This window comes from Argiope bruennichi, chromosome X1, assembly GCF_947563725.1.
Source record: "Argiope bruennichi chromosome X1, qqArgBrue1.1, whole genome shotgun sequence".
Lineage (NCBI taxonomy): Eukaryota > Metazoa > Arthropoda > Arachnida > Araneae > Araneidae > Argiope > Argiope bruennichi.
In genome coordinates, this window is record NC_079162.1 from 59,459,297 (window position 1) to 59,482,164 (window position 22,868).

Below are 22,868 nucleotides of genomic sequence, written 5' to 3' on the forward strand. Positions count from 1 at the left end.
TATACATTAGTAACGAGCTTTCAAAAAAAGGGTTAAATGTATTCACCTTCTTCACATTTATATTATGGAAATTTGATAAAGTTAAATTTCTGGAAAAACTAAAAATTAATCAATCTTTTTGAAAAAATGCAATCTCTCTCTCTCTCTCTCATCCTTATTTATTTCCTTTTACTTTTTGTGTTCATTGTATTGACTCTGTCATTTTAAAATTGATATTGTTAATATGCTGTCTGAATTCAGCTATAGCCGAGAATACTTGTATTTACTAGACTTGATATAAACCTTTAATAATAGGCATTGCACATCTGCTCAAAAGTTTTAAAGTTATTTTTACCTCAGTGGAATACCAAGATTTCGGGGGGGGGGGGAGTACTTATGAGAAGTTTATTGCCTGACATATGAGTAAATATGGTACTTTCTGATAGAAAATACTTTGAATAAATCTTTCATTTTATTAAAATACAAGTATATTTTCTTTACTCCAAAGAAAAAAAATCATTTATATTCCCATTATATAAATGTTTATTTATTTAGTCCATTCAATGCCCTATTGCATAAGCTATAAAGTTTGTTAATATGATATATGTTTGTGCCAGAGTTATTGAATTTTTTTGGAAAAGGTGAATTTTTAGTGTTTTGTGGTATATAGTGCTTTCTTTTGGTAATATGATAAAACATTATATTAATGGAAAGACTATTGCATCAAAAATGAAGTGCAAATGCTTTTATAATTTTTCTCCTTAGAACAATTGTAATAAGGAAATAAAGTGAAACATACTTGGAAAAAAAAAGATACTTACAAAGCTTCAGTAAGCATATCAGCCTGAGCAAGTATTATTCTGTTTTCTGATTATCCCGCTATGATTTTTAGATCATCATAAATAACCATTAATAATTATGATGCATTACTTGAAATATTGGTTTAGAGCCCTCAAACCTCAAAAATGCATTTTCCCCAAACGCTCACAATTTTTTTTCGGTTTATATAATACTTCAATAATAATTTATATTTATTGAATATTTGTATTTTATTTCTCTTTTTAATTCCTTGTATATAAAATTAAATGACTCTTTATTTTCAATATCTCTCATTTACTTTTATAGTTTGTGTTTTAATAATTTATATGTTTTCATTTTCAGTGTTAGAAAGGAAAATTTCAATGAGAGCTACCAAAGAAGAATTAATCAAAAAGGGTGTTCTGCTTCCAGATTATGATGTTATAAAAGAAGAAGCAGATTCTCCTCCAAAGAGAAGTACTTACTTTTTTAACTTTCATCTTATAATGGTTCGTTCCTTTCAAGATTCATATGAATATTTTAAAGCTTTCATTGTTCTTTATCTTTATTGCATTTTCTAACTTAAATATTTTTTCTTGAGTGCCAACTTTCATTTTTTTATGAATTATTTAATGTTACTTTTTAAATATTTATAGAATCTTTCATTACAATAGATAATTACTTATTAAATGATTAAGCAATATGCAATCATTCAAATATTTATTACCTTTGTTTTTACTTAATGGGACAGAAAAAGTTTTGCTGCATTTTCTCATTCACTGTGAAATTCCAAAATATTGATAGTTAATAGCATTTATTCAGAAGATAACTCACATAGCTGCCGTGTTTTTGTCTGGCAATGTCCATCCCTCCTTGTCTTAGCATTCTTTAGTACAAACTATCTGATAGAAATACTAAATTTGGCATAGCTATATTTTATATGCTAAATTGCTCTCCTGGAGGACATTTTTTCTCAAAATTTTTATCATTCAAAAATTTGCCGTTTTTAGTTTTTAAGCAGTAACTTCCAAAAAATTATTACCTAAAACTATTTTGGACTACCTTAAACGAAAATTTTATTAATTTAAGTACATCATTTTGTTCAGTCTAATTATCACAAGTCACGATTTGCATCATTTTATGTTTATTTAACTTTAAAAACCGAAGGGGGAAATAAGACATGCAATCAAGAGAGCTTGAATGCAATCCGTTTGAAGCTATCATATATGATAAATAATAAAATAGTAAAAGCGATAAAAAAAAAAACATAAAGCAGGATAACAAAAATGGAGAGATCTGTAAGACGGGACCAAGTTGAACTACTGATAAGGGTTTTATCTAAGGCGATTGCAGGGGCTATAGGCATTAATAGGAGACAGGGGCTATAGAAGGGAAGCAGTTTTACGGATTTGTAATATTGCTTCCCTGCGAAGTAAGTCTTCTGGTAAGGAAAAGAGTTTCCAGATGGCTCGAACGGATGCTGATCAATTATCTCTAGCTTTGATTACTTAGGCGACAAAATCGAAGATTTCAAAAACAGCAATCTTTGCGATAGTTCCATTAGGACGCGAGTTACGAAGATCTTTTTTTAAACTTCTTTATCCTTTCTCGGAAACTATAAAAAAACTAGACAAAGCTGAAGTCAGTCGAGTATTGAATCGATTATGAGTCAACAGTTAAATTTATCTCAAACGAGTATTCGTATAATGAGTCAGTGAGAGTAGCAGACGAGTTGAGAAGCTGATTAGTTGTGCGAAATCTCTCCTACGAGGTTTCTGTGAGCGCTTTGTGCTGTTACGGTTAATTATACCTGGTTTGCTGCATTTGTACTCCAGTTAACTGCAAGTACTGTTCTTATGTATTCATCTGTATTTTGTTGTTAGTGTGTTTGTGTAGAATAAAGCATCGTTATTTGTTTTTAACTTACAATTTGTTTGGATTTTTTTACCGTGCAACCCAAGCACGGATTTTAGAAAAATTTCTGTAATGATATACGGCGAAATTCTGAAGTGCGCTGAATACTGCCATTTTTACTTTTCAGAGGACATAACAATTTGAGATATGCGTCGTAATAAAATAAAAAAATAATTGGTGAATCATTCAAATAAAGCAGAAAATGAAATACATTTTTAGATATTACTTTAAAATAAGGATTCATAATGTTCATCAATGTTTTCGTATCAGAATTATTGTAACAGGAAAAGCAAAGGAAAGAACAATCTGTTCTACAGATTCAATTCCTAACTTTTCAGAGAAATTATTTTTATGCATAGGATAACAGAAAGGGTGAGAATGATTAACATTGCAGAAAGTTCTAAAAAATCCTTATTTTATAAAATGATAAGGGAAAAAAATGATTTTTTTTATGTTCGACGAAATACAAATGAATTTATTGGTAAAAGTGTAAAAGGGTAAAAATATGATCATATAAAATAAATTATGTCTATGGAAAAATTAAATATTACTATTGGATTTTAATATGGGGTCAATTTTAAAAATGAAATATAAATATAATATTGTATAAATCAATTTTCTAATTAATAATCCTTTCTGCTAAAAATCAACTGATTGTAAATACCATATTGAAATTTTTACAATTGGTATTAATTTCTTCATAAAAATTATATTGCATTGACAAAGTAATTAAATATTTAATCCGTTATTATTTTTAATCAATTCTAAAAATAATTCTTATGAAATAATTTTTAATAACTATTGCTGAAGTTTTTCAGATAATTTGATAAATTTTATTAATGTGAAAAACAAATAGAGAGCAATGTAATGAATTGTTGAATCATGTAGTCTTCATGAACCTGTTTTTAAATATCGATAGAAAAGTGAATTTCAAATGAGTGTATCGTGGCTTATTTTTGGATAACGGAGTAAATGCATTTATACACACTGAGTGTTCAAATTATTCCCTCAATAACAATGTTTTGCCCATAATATTGCATGGATTCTTTTTGTCATAAACTTTATAAGATGTTGGTAAATTGTATAAAGAATTTGAGACCATATCCGAAACTACACTTTCCATTTCCTTATGATTTGATGGTACTAGATCTAGCTGTCTGATGCCCCGTTTGTTTTCATTCGATGGATTTTCAATTGAATTAGGATCTGATTATAGTGGAGGCCATCTAGCCCAGGTAAAGTCTGTCATGTTCTTCAAATCAAGAGCCTACAATACCAGCTTTATGACAATGAGCATTGTCCCGCTGGAAGTATCCATTCCCGGTGTGGTACACCATTAGCATAACAGGATGTACTTAATCTGCGATAATACATAAATACCCTTGGGCATTCAGACGTTGCTCCACAGTAATCAAAGGACCCATACAATGCCAAAAAAACATCCCCAAAACCATAATATTGCCTCCATCAAATTGAAATGTTGTGGAAATGCAGTTAGGACCATGATTTCGTGCTGTGTTCACCATGTTCGCACCCTGACGTCTGCATGTTGTAATTAAAAACGTGATTCATAGGACCACGTGATCTTTTCCCAATCGTCTAATATCTGATCCTTTGTGAACTGGAGACGTCTACTCTTGTTCAAGGTAGATAGTAGAGGCTTTCGAACAGTCGTCGGCTTCCATCGTCTGTTTGGTGAACTGTACGGAGGACAGGACTTTTGCAGATTAAGATTTTCCATTTCCTTGATTAAGATATTCCATTTCCTTTCCGAGTGTCCTTTTAGATCGAGCATTCAAAGACCGGTGATGACTACAAGCCTGATGTTGATACCCCCATTTTCTGCTTGGTAGTTCAATCACTGTAAACATTAATAAATGCTGCTCTCGAACACTTCACAAATGTAGTCATTTTTCTGATGCTGGTTCCAACGCTTCGAGCGCTTACAATCATCCCGCGTTCAAACTTAGTTAAATTACGTTTTCCTTCCATTTCTTCGCAATTAACATGCTGCAATTGATGCTTCACTTGTCTTGCATTCCCTTTTTATAGCTATCTCGCCCTCTAGTGGAAACAGCATGAAGATAAGACCGATCTTCGTATAAGTGTCACGTAGTCATAATTATTTGGCCACTCTGTGTATATATCTTTTGTTAATATTTAATATTTTTTCTCTTTTCATAAATGAACCTAAAAATAAAAATATGCGATTTTGGATTCATATTTCGGTAAATGCGTGGACTATTTATTATCTAAAAGTAATGAAATGAAGAAGTAATGAAATTAGGTATAAGAATGGCCTAATTTCTACATTTGTGAATATTGAGATAACTTTTTTTCCCCCTTATACATCTCTGGTTATTTTGCATCAGATTGCAAAAAAAAGTTTTAATATGAGAAATCGTTTAAAACATGGAACAGATGAGTATTTCCTGTTGAAAATTTGAAGATGATATAAAAATACTTAAATACAGAAACACCTTTTATGCAAATATGGTTTATTGTAATATTCATGTATTAAAATAAGACATGTTAGTAAATAAAATGGAGGATTTTAATATCTGTAAATTGCAAGCTATAATATGTGTTTGGATACTTTTTGATGGACTATGTATTTGCAACACTTATAAGGAAAATATTATTCATAATGCAATGCTATTGTGGTGTCTTTCTAAATCAATTTTTCTTTACTTCATATATGTCTATAATTCTTTCAGTAACAAAATAATAATTACAACATTTTTTTTTATTTGCCAAAATATTGTAGTTCTATTTGATATGGCAAATTTTTCTTTTACATGGCAATACTTTAAAATGTTGAGCTAAAGCATTTGGAAAGTTTATAAATGAATCATGAAGTGTTCATATAAAAGTCATATTGTTTGGATTATTATATTAATTAGTTATTAAATTTCATTTATTTGTTTTCTTTTATTACATTATATGTTATGGTAAACATTTAATTTTTTAGCTATGCATAAAATAGAATATAATCCTCAACCTAATGGATCTGTTGCAAACGATTCTTCAAGAGAAGTAAATAGTATTTCAAATCAAGATTATTCAAGAACTATTTGTTCATCATCATTTGAAACTAGCCTTTGCAATTCACAAAATTCTGCAATGTCTAGTTCTCAAAGCAACTTCTGTAAGTTCTGTTTGAATTATAGTATGTATCTTGCTAGTCTTTAAATAGCTTGTTTAATACATAAAAATGTATATGTCTGTATGTCCATCATTTTATATTCCCCTTTTTCGTTGATGTACTAATGCTAGATTTCTTTCTAAACCTCTTATATTTTTAGTTATATGCATTACAAATAGAAATGAAATTATATTTTCCTGTTTTGTAACAGTTTCGTCTTTTCGGTTTTTCTGTGCCTTTAAATGAGGAAATCATGAACTGTTTGAGAAAATTAGAGGAGTAATAATACCCATCAAGGTGAATAATATTTATTTTGGAGCTTATGGTTTCATTCCATTCTGAGTGTAGGAAAATTTAAATTTAGAAGCCAAGTTAAATTTTCAATAGCTGAAAGGAAAATAATTATTGAAATCATAAGTTGCACAAATCTATTTAGATCAGAAAAAGATTCGGAAACAATTCCTCGAAACAATGTCCAAAAGTGCTGTTATACAAATGTTATTGATAAATAAAAGATTGCCATAACTTCTGTAAGACATGTTAATTGCATCCGCTGTGGCTTCAATTCCTGTTGCAACATCTTCCAAAGAATTCTCAATAGTATCATCTTTCCCCAGAAGAATTCCAATACATTTATGTCTGGTAAGTGTGGAAGCTAGCCACAGACTTGATATTTCCTATTCCATCATGCTGGATATGTGGCATGTGTATTGTGAGGAAAACAGCTTGCAGCGAACCGGGAAGCGCTTTTTCCAAAAAAAAAAAAAATTGCAGTATGCTGGCCCGATCAATCATTCTAGCATTATGTAAGGACCAATAAGGCAATCGCCGGTGATAATATTCACTGTAAATCTCTCCTGGTATTAATGAAAGAAATAAAGTGCATGTTTTTCCTAACCCAAACATGCTGAGTTTGGTTGTTGAAAGTCTTTTCACTGAAAAATGAGGCCTCATCACTGAATAATTACAGGACTGCAATTGTTATTACAAAAATTACAGGCATTGTTATCATCAAAAGCAGGGATTTTCGGTCTGTAGTACATATTCCCAAGTAGGCCAGTAAAGGATATGCTAGAGTGATCTTTATGATGCAGAAGACAAAAACGTTAAAACTTAAAATTAAAAAAAAAAATGCATATTGTTTTTATAACAGAAAAAACTGGGCAAATTCAAAAGCTTATTGAGGAAATAAAAAAAGGAAAGATTAGATTAAGACCTACTAATTGATTGTCACCTGACGCACCCAGTCAATGGTGTTGTAGAATTATGCATGGAGCATTCACGCTTTTGCGAAAGCTGTAGCTTTAATAGATGTTACTGTTCTTTTGTTCTTTTTATTCTTCTTTCCATTTTCAGTTGTCTAGAAAAATCTCAAATCTTCTGAAAAGTTTTGTTATGATGTTTTTTTATTTAAAACGTGATTCAATTCTGCAATAAATAATTATTACAGTGTGTAGTTATTAGCATCCAGAAGAAATTAATTGGAAATTATTTCAAAGATGTTTTCATTTGTTTTGGCTTTGAACTGTTGTGATTTTTAAAACGATAGGCTAAAATGTAGAATAAAATTAAATCCTAAAAATTTTATTAAACTAATCCCAGTCGTTTGACTCTTGAGCTAACATAACCCTTTTACATTTTTAATTAAAAAAAAAAAATAACCTTTAAAATGTTTGGGGGGGTTTCAAAAAAAATAATAATAAATTGAGACAGAATGGGGGTAAAAACAGGCAAGGAACTGCTGATCTAGAACATAGATCCACAGTACGTAATTGCAGCAAAATAAGATGATCATTTGCATTTAACGGTTGAGCTTTTTGTATGTTGTGTGCAAGTCTCATGTACAATAGTTGGTACTCTTTTGTGTCCAAGCACCAATATCAGCTGCTACAAATCTGCCCAAGACGTGCTCTTCCATTTCTCGTTTTTGCATATTCTATAGATTTTCCAGTCTTCTATAAGCATTTGCTTAAATGATTCCTTAAGCATAAGCATTTCCTTAAATGATTCCTTGTAATATGGTGCATCAGATACCGCTTATGATGCATTCTTTATACAAGACATTTTTGGAAAGTAAAGATATTTCACAGAGAGTATTAAAGGAAAAGTTTCTGTTAGCCCGTTGGCAACACGGACTGTAACGTTGAATGTTTCGCTTGTCCCTCGAGGTCATTCGTTATTTTTACGGCGAGTGTTGTTTGAAAAGTCAATTCAATGTCTCGCTAAATGTGAGGTGCATTACACTATAATTTTCTTCATGCGAAAGGTGTGCGTCCAGTGGATATTCATAATGAAATTCTTTCCTTATATGGAAACATTATGAATCGACATAATGTAACGAGATAATGCCGTGCTTCCGTTGAAGGTACGATTAATGTTCATGACAAAATCAAAACAGGTAGATCATCTATGTTCACTATTGCATTGCTTCAAAGAACAAAGGAAACAGTTCGATCAAATATTAGTCTCGCATTAAAAGATTTACATAGTCATACTGGAATTTTCTATGAAGTTGTGATTGTTACCTTAGGATACCAGAAATTGTGTGCACGCTGGGTTCGAAAAGTGTTAACGGAAGAACAAACACACCAAAAATTGTCTCTGCACTTTACTTTCTCACACACTATGCAGAAGCAGGTGATAAGTTACTTAATCACATTGTTACTGGGAATGAGACATGGGTTTGTCACCACACGCCCGAATCTAAACAACAATCAATGACGCCATGCAAATTCCCCATAAATCAAGAAATTCAAAACTTTAATTTCAACAAAAAAATCATTGCTTCTGTTTTCTAGGGCAGACAAGGCGTTCGTTTGGTTTATTTTATGCCTCCTGGCACCACAATTAATGTTTATGCATATTGTGTGACATCTCAGGCGGGCAATTCATACCGAACGCAAGGGTTTGCTGACAGACGGAGTAGCTTGCTACATGACGACATTAATCCTCGCACAACGCTTCAAACTCAAACACTACTTAAAGGTTTCACATGGAAAATTTTAGATCATCCACCATACAGCCCAGACATTGCACCCAGCGACTTTCATTTATTCTTATATGTGAAAAGACATCTTGCAGAGCAAAACTTTCAAGACGATGATCAAATTAAAATTGAAATGTGGTTCCAACAAAGGCGGCAAAGTTCTATGATTTGGAATATAAAAACTTGTACACAGACTTAACAAATACTTTGACAATGGTGGTAACTATGTCGAAAATCATCGAGTTGCATTTTTTCTTTCCGAAAGGCCTCGTACTTTATACTCATTCCCATTCGTTGCACAGCTGTTAATTTGTATAATATGCTATGAACTTCGGGATATGCACAGATATGAATGTAATAAGAAAATGAATCGCAGAAAATTTATATAAGTCTGCCGATACAGAAATTTTTGTGTAAATTCTACTTTTAAAAATATATTTTACTCTACAGAATGACATTTAAATTATTTTTATTATGATTTGAATTTGGCATATTTACTTTTTAAAAATGCATTATTAATTTTTTTTTATTGCTTATATTTTTAGATAAGAAAATATAAGCAATAACATAACATAGTTTTGAAATGAAATGTAATTCACTTGAATTCTTTCATTTTATTTGTGTTTGCAAAATTTTGAAATGTGTGAAGTGAAGATAATGTATTCTTTCGCTTAATATTGTCATTTAATGAAGTGGCTATGTGTTTCTTGAATTAAAAGTACCTATAAATGCTTTAACGTATATATCTCTTTATAAACATGTGTGCAATGCACCTATAGATATATGAATGGCTTATAAATATATGTAAAATTTCTTATTAATACATTTTATTTTATTCTGCTTTTGTTTAGTAAAAGTTAATCCTTTTTGTAATAGAAAATGATGAAAACAATTTTTTTAGTCATATAATCTCAACTACTCAAATATTAATATTTATTTATTTTTCAAATTCTCATTTCAATTAAATATTTTTTTTTCTAGCATCTACTGTGATACATAGTAATTGTGTGCTTAAAACTCCAGAGCAGGAATTTTCTCCTAATAGCAATAACCAACAAATGTTTTCTTATTTACCTGAACCTCCTATTCCAATAAATGAAATTGGACCTATTCCTCCTCCACCTATGTTTTCTAGTTCTCCAAGCTTAACAGCACGATTTCAGCCATGCATAGGTAAGTGATTTTTCTTCAGTGACATTCATGATTATATATTAATGAATGTTTTTGAATGAACGTACACATTATGCTATAATGTTTTACTGCTAGGATATATTAAGAATTTTTGTACGAATCTGAAAAATATATGTAGCTGATGAGGAAAATATCAAAGAATATTTATCATGTCCATAAAACTAAAGAAATTTTGTATCCACAAACATCTGTGGATAAAAATTGCTCAGTTTTTGAACTTCATGTATTTGATAACTAGATCTTTTTTTTAGCTTTAAACTTTAAATTACTTCTTGTATTGATCTTTTTCTTTCATGTATTTGCACTTGTCAACATTTCATTTTAATTCGCAGCTCTACTCGACCAAGCAATCAAAGAAAGGCAGGAAGCTAATCGAACTACCACAACTACTCTGCCTCAAATAAATGTACAACAAGATAACCAACTTAATGCTGTAGAAAATGAATTGGTTGAGGAAATTCCTGCGAAGGAACCTCATTTGACTGCTATGCCTAAAAAAAGTGCACTCAAGAAAAAGGGAAGTCTCCCTAGTACTTCTGTACCAAAAATTACATGTTTTAGTTCTGTTTCATTTGTAACTTCTAGTCCACTTTCTATGCCGTTAACAAATTTAAACAGACCAGTTACAACGTAAGTATGAATTGCTGATGCTTACATTTAAAATTTACTGAATATATCTGTGTATGTAAAATGTGTACCATTGATGTTTCTGCTCTGTCTCAATGTGAAATTTCTTATATTTTAAAGTAAAATATTAACTGAATGTTAGGAGATAGGTTTGGAAATAGGAAAATGTTTTTTGCAATGATGTATACAGGCTTTCCTAATAGGGTTGTTTTTTTTTCCCCCTCTAAATGTCTATCTTTGGAACCTAACTTAACCTAAACTTTGGAACCATAAATAGATCCCTTATTGTTAAAAGGTAATTTTTAATGTGAATAATAGAAACTTAACTGCCATTAAACCTAGCATCATCCTATAGTTTATATCTACATATTTTCTTTTATTGGAATTTAAATTTTAGTTTACGATTAATTTCACATTGTTTTGAAGTATTTTTTTTTAATTCAACTTATTTTATATTTATTTATGCAAATATATTTTATTATATGATATCTTAGTTATTCTGCGTAAAATTATCAGAAATTACTAAATGCTTGTGCAAAATATGTCAAACAAAACTGTAGAGAAGCTCTTATATTGTATACTCGAAAGTGATGAAAATTATGTATTTGAACTGTGAATGAAAGTGCTTGCAATGAAATGTTGAGTTTTATTAATTGAAGTTTAAAAAGAAATTTTATCACCAAAATTGTATCTATTTCGGGTTGGCAATAAGTGAAAGTTTTTTGCTTGAATTGACAAATGATGATGGCAGTCAAAATCAACTTATTTCAAACGTTGTTATTTTACATAACATTACTTTTTGTACTGTTGATTTTTTTCCAAGCATAAATTTTACTAACACATTGCTACAACTTCTTTTTAGCTTCTGATATAGATAATGTAAATTGTAATAAGTTGTGTTAAAATCATTTGCATCAATCCTTACTTAGCTGCACCTTTGTTTCTCTCCCTTAGTTTTATTTAAAACTTTTCAATCCCTTAATTTGTTGCTTTAAATTAATGATTTATCAATCTCTTATTAAAATAATTTATTGCACCATTTCAGATTTTATTTTTCTATTGCAAACATAAACCATTGAATCATTTGAAGTGAAAATAGACGATATTTATGCAAAAAGTGACTTTTTTTTAGCATATTTCATTAAAAAGATTCTGATAGGAGGATAGAATGATATGAAATTATAATGTTTCAATGATAAATGACGATTCGTTTTTGCACTATCAAAAAATTCTGCAATTATGAATTCAAAAATAAAAAATAAAAAAATGTTTCATTTTAATATTTGACCATTCACTGCCTACTCTATTAGCGCAAAATGCCTAACAGCTGTGATATTTTCTAGCATTCAGAATATCAAACAACATTGTAAAATTATCGTACAATATCTTTTGTTTATAGGATAGTAGCGGCCTTAAGGTGGTTGTCCGAAATATATAATTTAACAAAATTGTGTCAGTAGCGCTATTATGCATTTTTGAAGTCCTTAAAATTTTGTCAAAAGGTCAGATTGGTTTCTGCGAATATTGAATGGATCTCCAAAATTTTCAAAGTAGTATTAATATTTTTAAAATCCTAATAACAATTATATTCATTTTTTTTATACTTGATTTCATATTGTAGGGACATATATTTACAATCGTATTACTGGCTGCATATAGTTGGTTCTTTGTATGCACATTTGTTAAGATCTGAGCAATGTTATTGTATGATATATGCTAATTTTCTTTATTTTTCAAGAAAGTAAACATATATGAAGAACTCTAGCACTGATTTCTTGGCAAACAAAATATTATTTTCACAGAAAAAGAAATCGACTAAATTAAAAATAGCAATTTTATGTTGCGTGCTTAGTAATCTGTTCACTCTATGTATTCATCACTTTAAATGGAGCGATTGTTTTCATCTTGTAACGTGAACGGTGTATACTTCTTCCCTCCCTTCACCAAATGGACTGTCTGAGATAGAAGATGAGCCTAGCAGTATTTCTGTGGGAATTTGTGTATAGTTTCTACTGTACAATATTTGTTGCGCCGGGGTGTTAGAATTCAGAATGAAATATGACTTGGCAGTTAATATAAAATTTTTGTAGTAAACTCCATCCATGTAATTTCCCATGTCTCTTGTAATTATCTGTAATAAATATCTAAATTAAATTGAAATGGAGTGAAATTATTTAGTTAAATATAATTTATAAAAAAAATCATTTGTATAGGTTTTTTTTAAAGAATTTTTGGCTATTTACATAAATTTTTCTCTGTATTGAAACTAATATTTACATCCTTCTTCAAGGTTGTAATGAAATAGTAAAGCGCAAAAACGTATTTATTGAATGTAGAAAACAATGACTTCTGCCTTATATAATCTATTTAAAAAAAACTAAATCACATGTTTTTCGTTAAAATAATTATGATAAAACTATATAGATTAGCGCTAATAGTGCTGTTATGTCATATTATGATCATATGAAAATTATAATTTATAATATTTCTAATTTTCCCATTAAAATACAGTAAACGTTTCCAAGAGATCCAATTTTTTAAAAAATTTAAAAAATCGTATATTTTTTAATCGTGGATCAAAAATTACACATAGGTGAATTTAAATTTTTTTATTTGTTATGAATTCAAATAAATGATTCCACTGATTTTAAAGGCTATAATCTTTTTGTGTCTAATCGGAATGAAAGTGTGTCTTGATGCTTTAGAAAACTGACCATCAAATCCACCAAATTTAGGGTAGATATAATTTCGATTGTGGAAATCTAGATCTCGGAATGATTTTTTTTTCAAATTGTAATTAAATAATAAATTAGACGAAAATAGGATGTTTTTCATTTTAACTTCATCTTTAAATGCAAACAGTTATCTTTCTAATTATATGTTTATTAGAATATTAATAAATTATCTAGATTTGAATTTGTCAATTAATTTTTAAAAATATTTGACGCAAATTATGCAACAATATATTCCATTGTTTTAAAACTCAGTGAATCTCTTTCCTTGTTGCTACAATTATTTCATACAGCACTGTTCTTCTGTTATTGTTAATGAAGATACAGCTTATTTTCCCATATTAGGTAGGGCTCTGTTTAATACTTATTTAAACCATAAAAGTAGTTTGAAGTCTCGTTCTTAGTTAAAAATCTAATTTTAAGTGAGATGACATAAGATTAGAGAATACTTTATTTTATTTAGTCCAATAGACAGAGTGGTGTAAGGCTTTCTTCCGTGTCTATCAAAATATGAAGTCTAAAAGTACATTCTTGCAACGATGAAATTTCAGAAAATAATTAGTTGAAGTTTTTGGCAGTCATTAATCCCAACGAACCATTGGTCATCAAAGATAGCAGTATAATAATAATTAAGAATAAAAAAATATGTAATATATTATTACGTATATCGACAATACCTGTATAAATACTTTAAGCACCTTGATAAAAGAACATGAAATTTTACATCTGAATTCGGTATTATTGTGAAATTTTTGATGACATTTAGCTGAAAAACTTTACTAATTGAAATTAAAAACTGATTTTCTCGAAATTCGAAAAATTATGTTTGCTGCTCGGAAAAAATAAGATTTTGCTTTTGTAAACTTAAAATGATCTTTTTACCTTTTTTTTTAATAATAATAATTTAACTCAGCGGGTCATTTTATGTAAGTTTATCAAATTTCGTTCCAAAATTCAGAATAGTTCTAGAGATATACTTAATTTTGCAGCTGAAAATTCCTCACAAAAAGACCCAACCCGCCGGGATCTGTATATTAAGTAAATCTCGGTTTGTTAACAGCAAAATACGACTTTTCGCGGTTTTCTCCCAGGAATTTCGGAGGAACAAACAACACAACTCAGATTTATCCTTAAAATGATTAATTTTCCAAAATATAAATATTTTTTTTTTAATTTTTATTTAAATAATGAAGCATTTCCATACCTTTAAAAATCAATTCATCATTTGGCCTTTTTTAGTTGATACCGCCATAAGAAATTTAATGTACATTTTTATGGCAAATAAAATACGTTGTTTAATCCATTTTTTTTAAGTCGTTGACCGGTGAGTTGCGAATACCGTAAAGACATCTTAAGGCAATGAAATTACAGATTTTTATTAAAAGAACGGAGTTTTATTTTCAGGTGGAAGCAATTGTTAATTGGATAGAAGATTTATTAAGTTTGCTACTGTAAGAATGACAGAGTGTTGAACATTCGTTCTGTTATACAACGTCTAATGAAATCAAGACGAATTGAGCCAAAACATATTATCATATTACAATTTCTCGAACTAGAGGTTCAAAAACAATATTTTTTCATAAACGCAATTGCAGAGATGAGATTATTTCGTAACTCTGAATGAATCATTTTAATGATAATATTAAAATATCCTCAAATTAATTAAAGAAATGTTTAAGAATGAGTGCTGAATATTAAGACATTATGTTTATACCTATTACTTATATGCAAATAATATGTGCTAATTAATTTCCTTATTTTAGCGTTACTTAATTTACTGATGATGAAGAAATGATACGTATTTATTTGGATATTTATTTCCTTTACTTGCAAACGATAACTATTTGTAAAAAGTAAAAATTAATTAAGCATTCCAACAGCTGCCCTACAGTCTAATTTTATATCATTTGAATGAAAAAGGACATTTTAAAAAATCATGTTAAATTAAAATCGTCTGATCTGCAAATAAATTTCATATTTAACTAACTGCGTATTATAACGACCGCTAAAGTTCGAGCTTCATAAAAAGTAGATCTATAAATACAAATAAATTTAATATGCGGTCCCGCAAAACGTTAGCTTTGCAAATTGGCCATGAGAATTTTACAATATTTTTGAATATTTTAGAAACTATTATTTTTTGGGTTCCTGCATTTTAGCATGTAATCTTTGTTCCCATGTAAAAATTTTACTATTTCACAATTCATTCTTTTCCCTCATTCATCTTTAAAAATTCATTAAAAATTATTAATTTTGTGTTATTTATGCATTTATTTCATGACTTAATGAAATATTATAATTTTCTTTAAGTGAGCGAAAAAAATTTTGAGAAATTTGTAATAGTTTCTGAGATATCGACAAAAGCTCGTAAGACTCATTGAAAGCTATTACATTGAAAGTGTAATTTTTCAAAACCCTATAACTCTCAAAATTATCATCAGAATTTCATAAAATTTTATTGGGGGATTGATTTTATAACAATAAATAGATTCAGCGAAAAAAAAATTGATAGCCGTAATGGAAAAATTTCGAGATAGTGCTTAAATAACTCGATTAATCAGTTTGCCTGTCTCAATAAACCTACCCCCTCGATTAATTTCTATTGACATCCAACTTATGAAAATGCGATAATAAATAACAAAGTTAAGCCCCGTTAAGACGACCCGTTCATTTACGGATATGGTCGTAAATCTGCCATCTGACTCATTGTAGAACCACCTCCCCCTGTGGACGTCGATCGGGAGCTTTCCACAAATTGTCGGTAAAATGAACCGACATCAAAGAACCCCGGAAAACCACAAGAGAGGGGAAAGAGGGCAAACTGTGCCTGTCTCAAGATGCTGACGAGCTGTACATAGGTGTTCCTTTTTTTTTTTTTTTTGACAGTTGTACATGCATTTATGGCTAAATCATTAAAAATTCCTTCTCATTGCGCTGCTTTATTCACGATAGATGGTAGGTACAGAAATAACATTTTGTGGGGGCTGAAATTTCAGTTATTTCCAATATAAAGGCTACTCTACTGAAATTAGATTAAAATTACCCCATTATCATGATGGGCTGGATGGTATTTGGAATACGGTCATTACACCAAAGATGCAAATTTGAAAAAACATTTTGGACCAATCTGTCATGCCTAAATTTCCCTTCCCGAAGACTACACGTGTAAAAGAAATCTTTATCAAATTCTCATTGTAAAATCACTGAAGGAGGAAATTTCGGTCTCTGTTGCACTTGTATCGTGATGTAAACGGACGTCAGTTTTATCGTATATATATATATATATATATATATATATATATATATATATATATATATATAATAACATTTATTAACGAACTATGTGCTGTTGGATCCTATTTAAAAGACTACAGAACAAAATAGTGCTTCCCATTCTTTTTTTTTTTTTTTTTTTGTAAGTAAGCTTTCAGTCTAAACTGAAATTTTCAAGATTTATAATAACTGACATACTATTCAGTCATTATTCTTTATTAATTATTCAGTTTATTTTACCAGTGATTTAAATAAACTTATCTTTCACAGTATAAACAGATCAGATTCTGATCCCATCAAAAGCTCCTATTGCAGCAAATATTACATAAGATATTCAAGAAGTACTCGTTTCAATAAAATGAAACAATATAGTAAAATGCAGTAAAATTGGATTTTAAAATTTGCGTTTTTTGAGAAGGTGATTTACAAGATTCTTTTACAAATCAATTACTTTTTCTTGTGGTAAGATATAGTTTATCAAAGCTGATACGCGTGATTAAATTAGTTTTATTAATACTAATCATCTTCGGCGAACATGTTAACGGTATAAATATAGTCATGTCGACCAATTTTGATGAGATACAGCTTTTCAAAACAAAAGCAAAAACAATTTTAAGCTATGATTGATAATAATGATACATTCTGATTGGTAAACTATGCTTGCCGCGAAATTATTTTGCTACAAAATAAAGGAATTCTGTTCAGTTGTTGAAACTAAGGACTCTGTCTATTTTGTTGTATTTCTCGAAACTGGGAACTGAAGGGACAACTGTTGATAATCTATATAGGAGTCATTAGCTTTCATATGAAATAAAAATGTTCGAAATCTATACAGAAGTTACAGTTGGGGAACTCTGTCGAATTCTTTCCCCAAAAGAATATAAATGAATTAGTGTTTTTGAGATTTCTGTCAAAAATGGACAATAATGGAGAGCAGAGGACCACAAGTGATGTATCGAGATGTCATTAATTTTAATATGAAGTAAAAATTATTCAAATCGATACAGTTGAGACAGGAGTTTGGTTTTGCTAATTATTTTAAATATATAGATAATGGGCTGCCATTTGGTTGCCGCAGTCAGCTAGTATCAATTTAAAATTTAAAAAAACTATTAGATAAAATTCATAGATTTTAATTACAAAAAATAAACATATTTTATGCAATAAAATCGTACTTAATTCAAAATTATAAAGTTATTTAATGTAATATGTTTCTTAACCATTTATTATTACATTATAGATATATTTTTAGACTCGAATCCAGACATGTGTCTTGTCGTTAGAGGATCCTTTCAAATTCATTTATCACTTTTTAGTTGGGAATGACAAAAAATTTGTTTGGATGAAGAATCTTTAAAAAAAAAAATGATTCAAGAATTAATGTTCATGTTGCATATAGAAAAAATATAGTAAATTTCCTAGTTCGATTTAAATGTAATAGATTTTTTTTATATATTCAAGCTCTTTTTTTTTTATTTATGCATTTTAAAAAATTTATGATTTTTGTAAAACAGGAAAAGAAAAAACTGATAGGGAAATTAAAATAATTAGTATCTTAGACAAGTATGGATCAAATTTATTCGACGTTATTCCTGTTTCTCCCTAGCCGATGCATAATAATTCAGAATTAAAGCGACTCTTTTTTTATTTCTTAACTAGATTGATTTGGCTTTCTGTTTGTCTAATACTCTGATAATAATTTCTTTGCGAAGGAGTATTGAGTATGTTGCATTTGTGGTAGGAAGATTTTTCAAGCGTGAATAGAATTACCCATATATTATTACAAACAATGTAATACGCATGCGTTCTGATATTACCACTGATAATTATCAGCAGAAGAAAAAAAAAAACATTCAGAGCGCATGCATTTAATATAGTTTCATTCCTACCATAGCAACGCAAGGTAGCAAGATATTAAACAAATCTTTCTGGCCGAGTTACAATCAACGACATCTGATGATGGAAATCGACCTAAAAAAATATTTATATCAGACCTAAATAAATATCAGACCTTTCTTTAATTTTGGGCAGAATATTTGTTGTATCATATGCTGTTAATTCTTTTGAAGATACTCTGTTAAAATGTGATGGACTATTAAAATTCTTAATCTGAAACTGTACAGATAATAGTTTATGGATTTTTCCCTCTTAATATTGTTTCTTCTTTTTGTCGGATTTAATCTTGTAAAATTATTAGAAACATTTTAGTTTGATCTACATATTAGGATTAATAGATTAGTTTTATAAACTGTTATAGATTTTACAAATAATAAATATCTGCCATTTATATGTGTTACATCAGTAAAAGATATTTATGTCTGCAATCACAGTGTTCTCTAAGAAACACTTTTCAGGGGTACAGAGAGGTGCTTACATATTGGGTTGTATTCTTTCAGTAATGCTAAAATGAATTAGTTGAAAAACTTCTAAAATGGTATTTCTGGTTATTTTTTCTTAGATCTCTTAATGGTTTTTTCATTTATAATTAATAATGCTTTTTTTACCGGGCAAATGAAATTTTCTTGGTATCTTCATGGTTATTTTCTTCTTAGATATTTTCTTGGTGTCATGAGAAAACTGTTTTGAAATTCCAGAGGTGTTGTAACTCACAAGATATACATTTACAGACATTCTAGGGATATTTTTAAATCATATGATTATATTTTCTTATATGAATTTAGAAGGCATGGCTCTTTTTATTGATCTGTTGAAAATTTTCATTTCATGTCTTGAAATATTTTTTAATTCTTTAAAAATTAAGATTCAAAACATTAATTTGATATTGTGCAAGGTTAATTTTTACTGTTTTTCTAATATTGAATGCTCCAATAATATCTGCAATTTCTGGTTTCAAACTGCTTCTTAACCTTTTCCTGCATTTTCTTAATTAAATGTCTTTTGTGCTTCTTTTACTATAGTAAAATTGTGCCTTTGATGCATTCTTTAAAATATATTAAATTGTATTCATAATGGTGTATATGCATTCAAGAATTCTGTGGTGAATATGTGGACTTGGGTTTTTCATGTATTAGCAAATATGTGCATCATTTTGAATATTCTGTATTCTGCTCTTCCTTTGTAACATAAAAGACTGTCCTATTAATTTTAATGTTTCAAAGTACTGATTTTTTTTAACAATTGAACTCTTTAAAAAGGATAAATATGTAATCTCTCAGTTGAAGCTCCGTTTTATATGGCAGAAAAAAATTCTTCAAACTACAGATGGCTTTTCATTTCACTGATTTTTTTTCCTGGTTTTTTTTTAATTAAAAAAATTACATTTATCTAAAACATATGAATACCCTCCGTTTTGTGAGCATTATGAAGTCATTCATATTTTTATCAATTTTGGTATGCCATATTTCCTGTTATATGCATTCTGTTCCAGTTTCCAATGATCACACATGGACAACATAAAATGTCAACAATTATTTGTCCTGGAATTTTAATTAGACTTTTATTCTTTGAGTTTTCAATTGTTTAAGTGTGCATTCATTTCATGTTTTTCATGTCATGAATTTTTAGACAGTTCTTTACATTGAAAAAAGTAATTGAAAATATTTTAGAAAATAGATTTCTATGATTTATAAACTTCTAGTTTCAATTTAAAAAATAATAATATTTCTTTTATAATTTTGTCCTATTTATATGAACAGAAAATGCTTAGAGAAAAATAGTTGTTCTGAGATTCCTATTTATGTTATAATTTTTAATTATATTTTTTATTACTCACTTTATCAAAGGCAGTTATTTACCTCACAGAAAAAGAAGGAACTTTTTATTCACTTCCAAGACAATAAGCCGGTTTTCAAAGATCGCTTGAGTTTATAAAAGTATTATTAATTCTGGAAATGTAGATTATTATGTTTTGTAAGTGTGATGTAAGTTTCTCCTTACGATCATACCTCTCCTTTCTAAAAATAAAATAAATTCTATGTAGCATGTAATTATTCTGATAGTTAACACATCTGAATATTAAAATTGCCAGGTGTATAATTTTTTGCAGTTTTGTATTTGATATGTTTTGTTTCTTTGAAGTTTTCTCTATCTTTTCATTCATTAAATAATAATATTAAAATTTGATGTGTAATCATTAAAGTTAATAAAGTAAAATTTTTGAATTCTTGAATATTGTGAAAAATATTTGCCGAATCATTATTTTATAAAATGTGTCAAGTAAATGAGAAATTTTAAAGTTGAATAATGCTTTCGTACTGACTTTTAATTTCTTTTTATTTTGTCCTGACAGGTTGTGTTAAAATGAATTTGAAATATTTTTAGGTTAAAAGTTGCTAAGGTGCCTTTAGCTGGTAGTCCTCCATTTATTAGCCCAGAAAATAAAGAGAATAGGCCTTTACCTTTTGCGCACATTGGAAACGTTCTAGGTGTGCTAAATTCTTCAAATAGCCAGTTAGAGAATTTATTATTCTGGCGAGATTATTATGGTGATGATGAAAATTGTGAGTAATCTTCTTTTTGCTTTAATTAAATTACACTTTATTTTAAAAATTTCTAATGTACCTTAAATATGGATAAAAGAATAATGTTTATAAATTTGAAGAGAAAATCTGATTGAAAAATATACTTATTGCTTAGTTTTTAATAAATTTAGTGATTCTCATCGATTTCTGAAATCAGAAATGACACAATTCCACGAAAGATTGCAGCGTTTTTGAAGTCGAATTTTGTCATTCTAGACTATTGATCTAGACTAGAGATCGATTAATTTTCTTTTATGTAATAATGCTACAGTGTTTTTAATGTCTAGCGCAATTAGTATAAATTTATTGAATTTATCATCTGATTAATGTTGGTGCAATTCGTTACTTTATGAAATTCAGCTTTTTTTCTTTTTTGTTCCAATACATATGCATATTTGTTAAAATCAAACTATACATATATGTTGAGAAATCAGCAGTCGAAGTTCCCATATTATTTTCTCCATCTCCACAACCTCCATTTCTTATGGAAAGGCATCAAAATTATCGTCTGCAAATCCTTGCTTCGGCATCCCTTTTTTTCCCTCCCTTGATGTTAGGTTTCGTGCTCTTTTCTATATTTGACATCAAACGCATCAAATCGTCATTAATAACCAACTTTCATACAGGAAAAGTAAAATGTATATAATCACATAGTAGTTCTTTAAAAATGTCAGCTGTTAATTTGACAGAAAATGAGCATTATTGGCAAAAGGGACACTACCGCATTAATAAATTTAATATCGCTTCCTGTCATATGATAAATTATTCCAAATGTATGAAAATATATTTTATTACGCTAAACGCCTTTTCCTGATTATCTGACTTTTAAAATTGCCGAGTAATTGGATGCACTATTCTGTTTCTCAGGAGAAGGTCTAAAAAATGAAAATTGAATCTACACGTAACCGTGACGTCCTATGTGGGAGACCCAAGAAATGCATAACTTAGCAATTTGTCTTGGAAAATAATCGATGTAAGAAATGAATAATGGCACTTAAAAAACTTTATTCCATTTTATTATATAGTTGCAACTAAATGAGCAAATGTTAGGTTGTAATGCTGAAAAATAGGGGAAAGTGCTTGTTGTCTTCCTTTAGAGTACCTTAAAGAAGGCACATATTTCTAAGCTCTTTCAAGTTCACAGTGTGTACTATATCCACTGTTCTCAGTTACTCTTCCTGGCCCTATTAGAATTTTTAGTTTTGAATGAAAGTCAAACTATTTTTCTGTACATTTTTGTTATTACACTTTATTTTTCTCTTTAATAGGTAAATTGGTTGCTAAAATTGCGCGTAAAGATTATTTATCTATGAAATTATCTCAGCGTCCAGAGAGACAAGATTTGATAAATAAAAATATTATACACCTACAAAGCGAACAGGAACGACAAGAAGTATGGGAAGCAGTTGGAAATCAACTCATCAGGTACGTTTTTATTTATTGAATTTCATTCCTTGAATAGTTTAAAAGAAAATCATAGATTAACTTTAAAAAAGGGGGGGGGATTCTGTTTTGTAAATAAAAGAAATTGTGTAGAAACTTACATGAATACTAATTGAAGAAATTTATTTTGAATCAAGTTCTTTTTCTGCTTGATTTTTTATTAATTCATGCAGTTTTAATGTTTTGTCTCTAAATTTAAACAAAATTAAATCTAAATTAAGATTTCTTGTAGATTTTTTAATTGTTATTTATATAAAAGTTATGACTCATTTTTAAAAATGCCATTACCTTAAAATGTT

General features: G+C 29.0%; 1 protein-coding gene across 3 annotated transcripts in view; it reads left to right on the top strand.

The window, feature by feature from the left end:
* The window catches only part of LOC129958062 (phosphatase and actin regulator 2-like), a 68,344-nt gene that overhangs the window by 23,100 nt on the left and 22,376 nt on the right, over positions 1-22,868 (top strand). For all 3 annotated transcript variants that reach the window (XM_056070230.1, XM_056070229.1, XM_056070231.1), the window contains 6 exons: positions 1,141-1,254; positions 5,663-5,839; positions 9,804-9,995; positions 10,346-10,643; positions 20,927-21,105; positions 22,395-22,551. In XM_056070230.1, coding sequence (XP_055926205.1) covers positions 1,141-1,254; positions 5,663-5,839; positions 9,804-9,995; positions 10,346-10,643; positions 20,927-21,105; positions 22,395-22,551 — 1,117 coding nt within the window. The remainder of the gene's footprint in view (positions 1-1,140; positions 1,255-5,662; positions 5,840-9,803; positions 9,996-10,345; positions 10,644-20,926; positions 21,106-22,394; positions 22,552-22,868) is intronic.